Source organism: Cygnus atratus, chromosome 1 (genome assembly GCF_013377495.2).
Source record: "Cygnus atratus isolate AKBS03 ecotype Queensland, Australia chromosome 1, CAtr_DNAZoo_HiC_assembly, whole genome shotgun sequence".
In the NCBI taxonomy this organism is placed as follows: domain Eukaryota; kingdom Metazoa; phylum Chordata; class Aves; order Anseriformes; family Anatidae; genus Cygnus; species Cygnus atratus.
In genome coordinates, this window is record NC_066362.1 from 38,504,515 (window position 1) to 38,517,513 (window position 12,999).

Here is a 12,999-nt window from a genome sequence, read left to right on the forward strand (position 1 = left end):
TAAAGAGGAAAAGTATGTCAGAAACAGTTAATATTCTTGGAAGGAGATTATATAACCTGGTACCTACTGCAAGACTCCTCTGTTCTTGGTGCAACCCTGTTTGTTTACTTTATACAAAATCCTGTTTCTGTAAGCAGAATAAGAAGTCCAACCAAACCAGCAGCTTGCACTGTACACAATACCCACATCCTCCTTTCCAACACAAATCTTTCTTCAGCCATGGTTTTACAAAACAAAGCATTCTGGAACAATGTTGGCTTACAGCGTTCCTGCTTCCAAGCCCTGCTCCCAAGCCGTGAATTCAATCAGGGAATTGATCTGACTTAAGAGAACTCTGCAGCAAATGCCTTGCTGTTTTCTTAAACTGGGTTAGTCTGCCAACCCGATTCAAAGGGAGCTCCAGTGCAGCTAAGGAAGTAGCAGCAGCATCAGACTTGGTACTCTCTGCTGTGAACTACACACTGAGTGAGCCTGGATGTCCCTGTCAATCCAGGCTCAAAGACAGTCCTTGCCTCCTGATTGCCCCATGTCTCTTCTGACCTAGTGGGATGCTGCAGGCAGCAGAAAGCTCCAGGAGGGGAAAAGAGGAGCACCAAATGCCCAGCAACCACAGGACTGCCATCTCAGGAGAATTTAATTCAGTAGAATGTCATCCAGTTTCACCCAGAAAACAATATTCCTTAATCAGGATCTAAATATGAAAGTAACTTTGAATTCTCAGCTAATGCTGTCATGCCAGTCAGCAAAACCAACGGCAGCCACTCCATGTAAAGCAGCATTCAGCAGTGAAGTGTTTTTTAGAGTCATTACTGAAGAGTAAACCAGTCTCAGTCTGGCTCCTCTCCATGTTAGGACATGGACTATGCTGGGCAGATGGGTTATGTTTCCTTCCCCCATTCTCTGGCATCTGGATGACATAAGAACCTTTCTTTGTCCTTTAGAGAGTGCCCCGTGCTGATGTAACCCACAATTTGATGTTAGAGCAGCTACAGGCTCACTTTCAGTCAACAACTGCAACATAGGGTAGTCAATTCACATGGGAGACTCCAATCACTGCACACTTATTTCAGCTCTGAAACCACTTTTGAGACACATGCATCATCATAAAGTTTAACAATATATATCTTAAAAATTATATAAATAAATACAAAATTCCCCACTTTTCTGCCAGGATAGGAAAGGAAGATTCTGTGTTTCTCTTGCTAGAGATGATTGGAGTACTAATGTCAACACTATCTGTGTCCCTGCTCATGGCCTACATACAGAAGGCAGGTCCCTGCTCTAGGTGTTAGTGATGTAACCTCCTTGTACTGTTAACAGCAGCTGGAATTGGGGTCCTGAAAGACGTTACGTATAAACAAAAATAACTCTTTGCATATGCCTAGAAAGGGTAGAGTAGCCTACACAAACGCTTTCTGTGCTGGACTTGTTCAGCTGATGATGGTGCATGTAGAAAAATTTCCTTTGCAATCAGCAGAAGAAGCAGGTCAGCTGGAGCCACAAGAAAATCTAGCACAGTTATTTGCAATTATTAAGTCATCCCGTATGCATGTTAGATGTTTAGCAACCTGAATAATTAATTTTGGTGCCTATCAGACTTTTCTGAAGACCTTGACTCCTGCATATTTCTTATAATTTTGTAACAGATATTGTATCAGCTATAAGACACTTTCTGCAAAGATGTAGAAAACTTCAGGTGTCACTTTAAAGAAATTCATGTCATCTGATTGATTTACAGTTCTTCTGGAACTCACCTGTCCACTCGTAGCTGGCAGACAATGCTCAATGCATCTACAACTCCTTCTTCCTTCAGTTGCTGACAACCAATGGCTGTGGCAATAAAACAACCAGTTCTTCCTATACCAGCACTGAAAAGAAGGCAAAATTTAATAGGTGAATGGAGCTCACAGATCAAAGGAGTTAACTGGAAAACACTACATAGATATGAAAACACTAAAAATATGAAGCAGGAAATTGTTAGAACCAACAGTTCCTAGGTGTGTGACTAGTAAGGGCAACTTCTCAGCTCACTTTTGCAGGTAGAAATGAAAGGGTGCAGTTCCATCAGTCTAGTTGTTGTGGGCAATTTGTGAGGCTTACACGATTCCAGTTTGCACAGAAGTGTGTGGTTAATAAAACAACCTCCGTTAGCACCACAAAGTCCAGATATTCTATAGCACAATGCAAACAAATGATGGAGGTATGTGCTGAGCTGGAGGAAAAGCCCACCTAAAGGCAAAAGTCAATGGGGCTCTATGTTTGAAGCCCTTGAAGGATAGAGGAGTTTTGTTAACTGTGCCTCTAACCATGAAGGTGAAAGGACCAAGAACCGTGTTGATGAAGTTAATGCCCTCTCCTGTGATTCTGTAGGAGGGAGAAGGATTTGATACCGTAACCTCAGCTTTTCTTGATGCCTGCTTGGAAACAGCCATTTTGGCATTATCTTTACTCCCTGAGCTTCCAGCACTTTTGACAATCTCTGCCTGACTCTGTTTCTTGCTTAACTAATGTGGAATTCAGTACAGCTCTTCCTTGTCATGTTACATGCCAGGAAAATGTGAGGAAAATAGTTAAAACATGGAGTCAGGGGTCCAGGTCTCCATTTGGCTTGACTTTAGAAGAAATACTTAGCCATTAGACCTTGCTTTCTTCATCTTTGCAATGGGTATGAGTGCTACCTGCTTCATAAAAGCACTACAAGAGTTATTTAAACTAAAGCCAGGAAGAATGTGTTGAGTGTCCCAGATGAGAGCTTGATATGAGTGCAAAGCGTTACCAGGAGTATGTCCACTTGCTACAGCTGAAACAAATCACAACCTACTCACCACAGAATGAAAGATAGGAGTGCTTTTGGGATTCAAAAGCAAGCCCACTCCTTCCAAAGTGAGTATTTCCAAGAGGACTCAGTAGTATTAAATATACGAGTATGTCTAAGCCAACCATGAGGGGATAATAAGACGTAAAATTGGCAGTGCAAGAAAAGGTCAAGTAAACTGAAGATTGTGAGCTGATAGCCTGGCAGTGTCAGACAGGACATCAATATCTATGGGATAGATGTATCCAAAAGGAGGAAAAAGTTTATACAGGGATCCTCAAATATTCTGAAATCCCTGAAAATGGGACTAAGAAGTTTAAACAATTCAGATGTAACCAAACTTGGCTATAATGAAGGGTTATTTTTTCCCCGCATTTTTTTTTTTGTGTGTGTGTGGATTAAGTGTTCTTGGACAAGTCCTTAATATGTATTAGACAAAAGCTAGGGTTTTCTAACGTATTTTCGTCCTCAGCTCAAGCATGCAGGTCCTATCTTATTACACAGCGTTATTTCAGACAGTGCAAGATAAAAACAACACAGTTCTTCACTTGCCTTACATTTCTTTTCTGGTATATCCAGAAATCTGGAGATCTACTTACTTTGAAGTGTTTTCTGGCACCCAAACATATAACGCTATAATATATATTTCTATTTTTCCCTTCTTCTTCAGGATTTAAGGTGTAGTAGCTCATTCATAATGGTCAGCTAATTGGGAGTGTAGACTGCTGAGTTTCTGGGATTAAGAGATGTAGGCAGTATCCTTTTTATAGAACATGTTTATGCTAGTGAGGAAGGAAAAGTAAAATTTTCCAGCAATAATAGTGTCAAATTTCTGAGCATGACTTTTTTTTTCACTTATTCTCATTTAAGAAACTCATATAAGTCCTCCAAAATTACTGTGTCTTCTGGGAAGTAGAATATTGCATTGTGGGCCAGATTCTTGGTCAGCTTTGTTTCACTAAGTGGGGCTAAATTAGTTTTACATTTGCGGAATATAATTCTGTGTGTCTAATTCTCCTTTATTCAATCAATTTAAAGAAAAAATATCATTCTATGTCTGAAATCTATCAATTAAAACATATTTGGTCCCAAAGTACCTAGTTGCCATAAAACCCAAACTTATTCTGAGGTATTTATTGCACATGTAAAGGACAAATTAAGGAGATATTTTCCATCTTTGCCACATGCTTTAAATGAGCAATGCGAGAGAGGAAGCTTATATACCTTTCCAGTGAATATCACTATAAAGACTCTTAAGGACTTAAAAACTTTCTTCCGTTGGAAGTCTACTTCCTTGGTATGTGGAGAATCAGATCTGCTGATTTCAAGGACCAAAACAAATGCTTATTAATTTTCCATGTGTTTGCAGAACAGGAACTGCTTTGCTGAAATGAGTAAAGTCCTCCTTATATCCTAAATCCTGAATGGACTCCTCACTGAAGTGTGTAAGACAGCAGCCTATGCTGACAGACAACAAGAAGACACACATAAAAAAAATGATATATATATATATTTTTACTTGTTATAATTCCAAATCTTAAGAGATTATTAAAGCCCTTCTATTTCAGATTAAGGATCATGCCTGAGTGTGCCCTGTAATGCTTCTCTGGAAATAACTGAGAATTGTGCATTTGTATCTCAGGTCTGATTTTAAAAGTGTGTACATGCTCTGTAAGACCTGGATGACCTCACTGGCAACTCATTAATAGGGAAGAAACTATGTGATGAGAAAATGCATTATGAGTGAGTTTATCCACTCTGTAGACCATTGTGTAGTGGTGTATAGATAGGTGAGTTGTCACTGAAGAACTATTAATTTTAATCCTGGGTCTAGGCCTTCAATCATGAATAATTATAAACCTTGTTGTCATATTGCTCACATCAGAAACATACCTTATTCCTCTGAAGACCTTCATTACTGAAGATCCTTACTAGAAAAATGGGAACCCCAATGGCCATCCACAGATCTGTGGATTGTTTAGGATAACTACAATTCCTGACAAAAACAGCTGGATAAAATTTAGAAAATTCCTATTCATCACATTCTAGTTTTGCAAAATGATGTGTGATTCAAATCTGGCTTCCATTTCTCTAACTCCAAAATATGGAGTTAAAAAAGAAGTGGCTCAAGATGAAAAGCTCTGGTTTTGATGTACTTCAAGAAAAAAAATAAAAATAGTACTATACCAATTGTAAGAGATGTATCACAGTTATTAGACAAAGCAAGTAAAGAAACACTAATTTCATTTTTTTTTCTGTTTTGCTTCACCTATTTTTTTTCACCAATACATAAATTCAGTCCAACTTCATATAACTTAAATTGCAACAGGGGGCAATGAATCAACATCAAACAATAAAAGGGTATGATGTACTTAGAGTGATTACAAGGACATTCATTGCAAATTGTGTTCATTATAATTCGTGTTAGTAACACTCTGCTCTTGAGTATCAAACCAACTGCCTTTGTGAAAATGTTCACAAATTTTAGTACTGATGTGTTCTGGTCTGCAAATTTGTACCCGATGTCTGCTGCTTACAACATTTTAGTCTGCAAGTCACGGGGCATTGCATCTGACTTAGGTATGTAATAATGCAACAAGATAAAAAAGAAAGCAAATCATGAACAAGAAACAGAAGCAAAAACATCTTTCCAGCTGGTCTTTCAAACACAGAGCTCATTAGCAGAAATGGAGAATGTCTCAGAGAAGATTGCTAGAAACAAGGAAATTCTCTGCAAAACTCAAATCTAGGACGTAGGAAAGCTGGTAGGAAAGCTGGTAGGAGCTGAAAAAGGCAATTAGCATGAAGAAGTCCTAGGGAATTTTTCTCTTCCCCCAATATGCTCTTTGTTTAGGAGGACTGTTTGATGTGATTTTCTGTGGCAGTTGTTTAAGAAAAGGGTTGCAAATTACCTGCAGTGCACGATGACGGGCCCTCGGCTGGGTGATTCCAGTCTGTCCTCTTCTACGTCCAGCATCAGCTGCAGCAGTGGCTGGGCGCTGTCAGGGGTTTTGTGGTCTGGCCAGGATGTGTACCAGTAGTGCTTCACACTCTGGGATTGACTTCCTTGCTGGACATAACATCAAGGTTTTATATGCACACTTGTGGTGAACAATTCTTTTTATTTTTCTCAGTGTTATGGTAAAAAGGCAGTAAACATTTTAAGAGTATTAAGAGTATTTAAGAGTATTAAGAGAGATTTAACAATTTGGTTTTATTGGACTGAGGGGATACGTTTGAGGGGAACAGACATGCTTCCAGGGACACCTTTTAAATAAGGGTTTGTGCACCTAAAAACTTGCCTGTTTTTCCAGCCATGTAAGCCCTGCTCTATCCATCTAACTATGGACTTGCTGTCCGTATTGTCAGGAGGTAATTGTCAGAGGCCTGTGTTAGGTCAGCAGTAGGGTTAAAAGAGACCATCTGGATTTGGGCTCCTGATTCTCTCTAAATTATTAAATATTTCTGCTACCTTTCAAGGACATTATCATAAGGGTCAGACACTAAAATTAAAAGAGTATTTAAGTTAAAGGTGCCGAAGAACTGCACTTCTATATTAATGAAATATCCCAGTTTGTGCAGCTGTTCTCTCCAACAGAAGCTGCTACCACTTATTTCAGCAAGCAAAGAGGGTAAATATAGGCTATGGTCATTTGACCACTTCTAACCTGGACAATATGGCTTCTACCCACTTCTCACTGCCTCTTCCAAACCAAATCTCCCCCAATTTCCCAAATGAACCAAAGCTTCCCAGTTCATTATTTATTGTAAAGTTCTGTCAGGAAGAGGAGATGTTGCAGTCCCATTGCATATAAGCCCAACGTGGGGAGTAGCTTACAAGAGGAGCATCTGCCTTATTTCGGACAGTTAATGCTTAGTCAAGAACCTTGAAAGCATGAAGTTTTCCTTATGCACTCCTTATATTTCTACATTCTCAAATAGGCTATAAATGCACTCATTGCATCACATGGACAGCTTATCTTTTTCTGAATCACGCTGTGCTAGTTCTTTCATTAAATAAAATCCCTTTACATCATCTTGGCAATGCTAAAAGGGCCTCAAAGCAAACATAATTCAAATGAGTGAAATTTGCATTCTTTTTGAAGCCTTTTTTTTTGTTTTTATTGCCAGAATGATACAAAGCAGCAATATGATGTGTTCCACAGCTTTGGTCTCAATTATACCTTGCAGCTGTGAGCTTCACAGCTCAGTTACTCCTCTTGTAAAAATTTCTGCCCTTTAAAAAACATTTTAACTTCATTTAACATTGAAAACATAAAACATTAGGAACAATGCTTCTCAGATGCAGACTGTTACCTTTATTGTAAGTTGACGGACAGTATAGTTCTCACATTCTTGCACACTGTTAACAAGGACTTCAACCTTCCCATAGATTCCTCTTTTTTCTGGCCAATAGAGCACACATTTCTAGAAAGCAAACATTAGTCTCATGAGGAAACTGGATTCTGAAGCCACATTAAGATCTAATTTTTAACAGTTTTTTTTTGTCTCGTAAGTACGGATGAATTCAACCAAGGTGTTATTGATGATAGAAGCATTCCTAATAAAATATTGTAGGCTTCTTATTGAATGACTTGGGCCTGATTTTCAGGATCTGAATTTCCAAATGTGAATCTCTACCACTGAAACCTTTAAACGGCTGTTTTTATTTTTAATGGCTCAGTGAAGTTAAATTAAAGGAACTATTTTACAGATTCAAAACTTCCAGATGACTTTTTTTTTCTAGAACATTCCTTATTTCACAGAGTTAAATCCTGAAGACTTATAAGGTGTACTGTTTCTAAATGTGACTTCCTTCTAAGCAAGAGGTTTAGAATTTGTCCTGTCCTCACAAGGCTTTTTGTCTTGTTTACTCTCCTGAACCACAATAAAACAAACCATGCGAATGTGCCCTTAGGTCCTACTGAATTCAGTGGGACTTAATGTGCATGTTAAAGTGTTTTGCAGAATCGTGGCCTAAGTTGTCTATGACATTAATATTATACAATGAACCATCTTGCTACAGTTACACACAATTATATCCAGAATTCTTAATGACTCAGTAGTGTTACACTATTTCGGTGACATATCTGACAAGAGTACTGAAAAGGAGATGAAGAAACAGTATTTATAGAATTAACTGGTTTTTTTTTTCCCTGCAAGTTTGTTTACTTTCAGATCAACTGCAATTTCATGTTCATTTCCATTAAAGTCTCTCTATACCTGAAAGCAAACATCCCTGTTATAAAAATACTTCTCTAAAATAGATGCTCATTAACTCAAAAGTATAAGGTGTGTGAGCCACATTTTCTGAAATAATGCTAGCCAATCTGAATCATTCATTGAATTAAAAAAAAAAATAATCTAAAGAAAGCAGCATAAAGGTAAAAAAATGCACTGAGAGAACAGACAGTCCCACAATAGGAAACCCCAAAATGACTTGTTTGCATTTCCTCAAACACACTTGCTGAAGAAACTGGTATATATTTAGCCTACATTACACAGTAAAACGAAACAATCACTTTAATATAATTAATTGCTGTAAAACATAGCTTCCAGAAAATCCTGCTAAAAATGAGGCAGAAAAACCATCAGTAGTGCTCAAATTAAATGCCACAGTGAAATGCAAGGCTTTACCTCCAGGTGTGATCTTTAAGCTGCTACTCAACCCACTAGCTGATTGAACTGAATGCAAACATCCCTGCTCTATAAATACTTTTCTAAAAATAGATGCTCATTACCTTCAGAGTGAAAGGTGTATGAAAGCCACATTTTCTGAAATAATGCTGGCCAATCTGACTGGTTTCGTTCAAATCCTGTCTTTTGGAGAGTTACTCGAGCACCTTAAATTTGCTGTCTCCCCGAAGACACCAAGAATGGCAATAAAATACTCAGAAATTTGTATGAAAAAAAGTGTTCGCCAGTTCCACAGTCAACCCATGTGACACATACAGCTATTATCATCTGCAAGATCTGCAATTCATGCCCCTCCCTGGGAGTGTAGTTTTCAGTGCTAATATGGGAAAAAATCTAAATACACAATTGTACCCTGACAATCAACAATAGTGCAGTCAACCCCTGAGACTTCTTGATAAATGAAAATATGCTGTGCATACTACAAAACCTTCAGGCAGTCCATACAAGTGTTTTTCTTGACTCTTTCCCAGAACTGTAATTGGCAGCTTGTGCTGGGTGGACAATGAAACGGGGCTGTCCATTAAAATAACTTTCATTTAACAGCCCATCTACATTTAGTAAGATACAATGGATTATTTTTAACCCAGTCGCCATGAGTCTCTTAAAGTTCTATTTGTTACTGCTTTAATAGCCTTGAAAATAGAGCTGGGATCAGCTGTTTTCAGGCACTTCTAAGAAGACAGATATTTGGGGAAATTAACATATTTCTGAAAGTTTATTGTAATAAAGGGATAAAGGTGAAGGTGGGAGGCATAAAGATATCAGATGTACAGAAAATAATATAGAAATCCCAGGAGTATCAACAACAACAAAAAGATTAAATGGGCTCAAGCTATCACTTGAACCTAAAAGGAAATTACACCGGTCTCAGGTCAGTATATTTTAGATCTGCTCAAAAGCCAAACACAGTGGTTAAGAAGGTTGCTCTCTAGTCTCACATCTGTAATTAGTAAAAGCTTATCAGGTGACTGTATATACTACAGAAAAGGAAAAATTCACTTGTTCTTGTTATCATATAGTCCCCACTTTTCATGCTCGTCCTGTTCCTTGCTGTTTTTTTCAGGCCTCTTTGTTTCCCTTTGGGTACGTTCATCTACCACAGCACTTTCTAAATAGGTCACAGATTTTGCGAACTTGGGGTTGAATCCTCTATGTAGTCAGCAAACATGTAACAGCTATGAGCAGGATATTTTAAAAGATGCTTAAGCTAGAAAAAAATAAAAAAATCCCAGCCAAATTGCATGCCAGCTGAAAGCCTGGGAGTCTTCTTACTTCTTGCAGAAAATCTCATCTTCCAACCATCTTTCAAATTCCTCCTCAGGATGCATTTGCACAGTGTAGCTCCCTGATGGTGCCCTCAACTAATGATTTTGTATTTCTGATCTGGTGCCTGACCTTTTTTTTTTTCAAAAAACAAAAACATTATTCCCTGGCCAGAACAGGAAGTTCATACAACAAACAGCATCTCACATGACCTTTAATTTATTTCGTCCTTTTTCCTTCCCTCTGTGACAGGGTTGTAGGCTTAGGTTCCCTCTGTCCCCTGTCCTATCTCCTTGCATCCCACCCCTGTTGGGTGCTGGGCTTCACGTGGTAGCTCCAGAGGTGGATCTCTGTAACTGGATGGGATCTGGCCCTGCCTCAGGCCAGGGCTGGCATCTGCTATTTGCCACCACCCGTGAGAGGAGCATGGGTTTTGTGACTTGCCAGAAAGTGCTTCTGTTGCAGTCTAGTTTCCCCAGATAATTCTGCTGAATGGAGAAAGGATTTCTCAGCTGACTGGTTATTTACTTGCTTTACTTTCTCCAGATTTGAACCCTCTGAACAAAGTTGGTTTAACAATTCCCAAATATTTGTGAAGGTGCTTGCGTCCAGCTTCAGTTCTTTTCCTGCTTATTTTTTTCTTATAGCTATGCCAATAACTTTACACAGTAACTGACCCAATAACCACCCAAACACAAAACTTTAATGAATAATTATAGCAAAGCTTCAGCTCCAGAATCCCTTTTTACTCCTGCCCTCTATTGACTGCCACTTCTAACTCAAGCATGAGATTTATATTTTAGGAGGGCTTGCAGGATTTGCATTTATATACAAAAATCCTGAAAGTTACTACCAAATCTTCTCAAGTTTTATAACCCTGAGACATATCTATGGTGGCAATAATGAGTCATCTTCAAAGAGCCTTATGTGAATTCTGCAGAAGGTAGTATTTTTGATTTCCAAAATCTACTTTGCTATGTTTAGATAAGAGTGCCTATAGACTGAGGGAAAAAATGTTGCATAAAAAGTGATATGAGCTTTTAATTGTGAGTCAACAAGATTGTCCTAGATAATTACTGATAACAAGCTTTCCATTATCTGAGTAGAATAAACATGCGTTGTTTCATGCATCTCTTAGTGCTAGCCCTTTCTTCTTGCAGAATGGCGCGTAGTACTTTTTATTTATGCTTCCCAAGATATGTTTCTTGATTAACAGGTAGAAGTTCCATTGCCGTGCACTTTCCTTGGACAGGTAGATTTCCAATCTGTTCAGACACTGTACAGTTTTTAGTAAAAGTTTTACAGGCTCTGTTTAAAATACTCACTGCAGACAATTTCTTTAGCATTATTCTTGCTTACTAATCAATCTCCATTTTTTCATCAGACATCAAAACGAAGAAGAATCTAAACAAGTTCATGCTCCATGTTTTCTCACATTGCTGAAATGAATATTTTACTCAGCATTCTACTTTCACATTATATTTTCATCCATCTTACAAAAATTCTTGCTACATTGAGTCTTAACTGTTTTTCATCTCATGAAAGGAACTAAGTCCATAGAAACCTGTGTGTATAATCATTTCACACAATTTCCTTTCCTTTTGCAAATTCATGACATCTGTATATTCAACCAGGGAACTGATGACCCAGATAACTTTACTTATGCTAAATTAATTTATTGTTGAGCTTATTGTTTTTCATGCGTCTCTCATTTGAGAGCTCCCTACTCATACAGTACTTCATACATTCTAGTACAATGCAGGTGAAAAAGAGGTTGAGTGATGTTGCACCAACTGCGGAAAGGGACCTATACCTGTGAATCAGCTATGCGAATTTGTTTGTGCAGAGGTATATGTGGATAAGTACATGAGCATGCTTTCAAATATGAAGGCATTTGTATGTGTGAATATTACCAATGCTCCTCCCAGAAAATGACAGAAATATAGCAGACCACAGAGAAGAAAAAATATCAAGCACTATTATGCTAATTAACTTCTAGTATTGCCTTCTTCATAGACCGCAAATACTTTAAAGTTAAATTAATATTCTTGAGCATAGCCGTTAGCCAAGCGGTTTTCTTTTCAATAGCAAGCAAGGCTCCAGGACAAATGTGCTAACAGTGGGAGAGTTCCTAAGGTTTCTAGACAGGGCAGGACAGCTTGTGCAGACACAGCCTCTCTATATAGCCTGGGAACTACTTGAGATTCTCCACCCTTTCTGTTAGGAGGAAATTACCACTGCCAGGCCACAACAATGCGGATAAACACCAGAGCTGAGGGACTGCGTAACTCAGGTAAACACAGGGCTTCCTGACACGTTGGAAACCACTGGGCACTTCTTTCAAGTCATTCTTCTTACACAGTGTCAGATGTGAGTGTTTAAACAGGCAGTATTTCCTCAGTGAAATATTTATTCTTTTGGACAATTAGGTTGCGGTAGCTTTCCTACATTTTCAGGATTAATCCTTTTAACATAGGCTTCTGGACACTGGATTGAATTGTCTAGTTCAAAATGGCACCTGGTTTGGAAATATGTCTTGGGATATTTTCCAGCACTGACCTGTATTTTGCATACACTTTTCTTAAAATCCACTGGATTTTAAAGCCACTTCATGCTAGAAGGCCAAAGTCATGGTGACAAAGAGCTAAGCATTGGTCAAGTGCAGCAGGAAGGAAGAGTATGTTGACCGAGTCCACCTTTAAATGAGGCAATGAGTTTGCACCATGGAAATGCACCCAGGATCTTGGTCCCCTGACCACTGAGACTGGGAAATTTACCTGAATAAACTCCGTTTCTCTGTCACCACATTCAACTGAGTCTGAAGTGCAGGGAGGTGAGTGGAGCAGGGGCAACATGGCCCTGGTGCTTACCTGACAAGGTGCTGAGACGTGGTTGAAGCACCTACCTGGAGTTGGGAAGAGCTCCCTCATCTATCAGTTTGGACACAAGAAAGAAGTCAAACTCCTTTAAGTCTGTCTCTCTTTTGTCCAAAAACCCTTTAAACCACCTCTGTAACATTCAAACTTCCAAAATAGAGCTTTCTACTGGCCTGCTGCACAGGAGAGTGTTTTTTGTTCTTATTGTCTGACAGTGAAGTACGGACTCTGGCACTATCAAGGAAAGCATGGCAAAAATTTATATAAATACTAGATAAAGCTATTAAAGATGTAGTTGGGAATCAATCCAACTACACAGAATACATAACAGGAGCTAGATGGCCATTA

General features: G+C 38.6%; 1 protein-coding gene across 1 annotated transcript in view; it reads right to left on the reverse strand.

Moving 5' to 3' along the window:
• Positions 1-12,999, reverse strand: part of PTPRR (protein tyrosine phosphatase receptor type R) — a 143,042-nt gene that overhangs the window by 4,369 nt on the left and 125,674 nt on the right. Inside the window, exons 11-13 of the mRNA XM_035544118.1 lie at positions 7,133-7,243; positions 5,728-5,885; positions 1,755-1,868 (exon numbers count right to left, since the gene is read on the reverse strand). Of these exons, the coding sequence (XP_035400011.1) occupies positions 1,755-1,868; positions 5,728-5,885; positions 7,133-7,243 (383 nt within the window). The remainder of the gene's footprint in view (positions 1-1,754; positions 1,869-5,727; positions 5,886-7,132; positions 7,244-12,999) is intronic.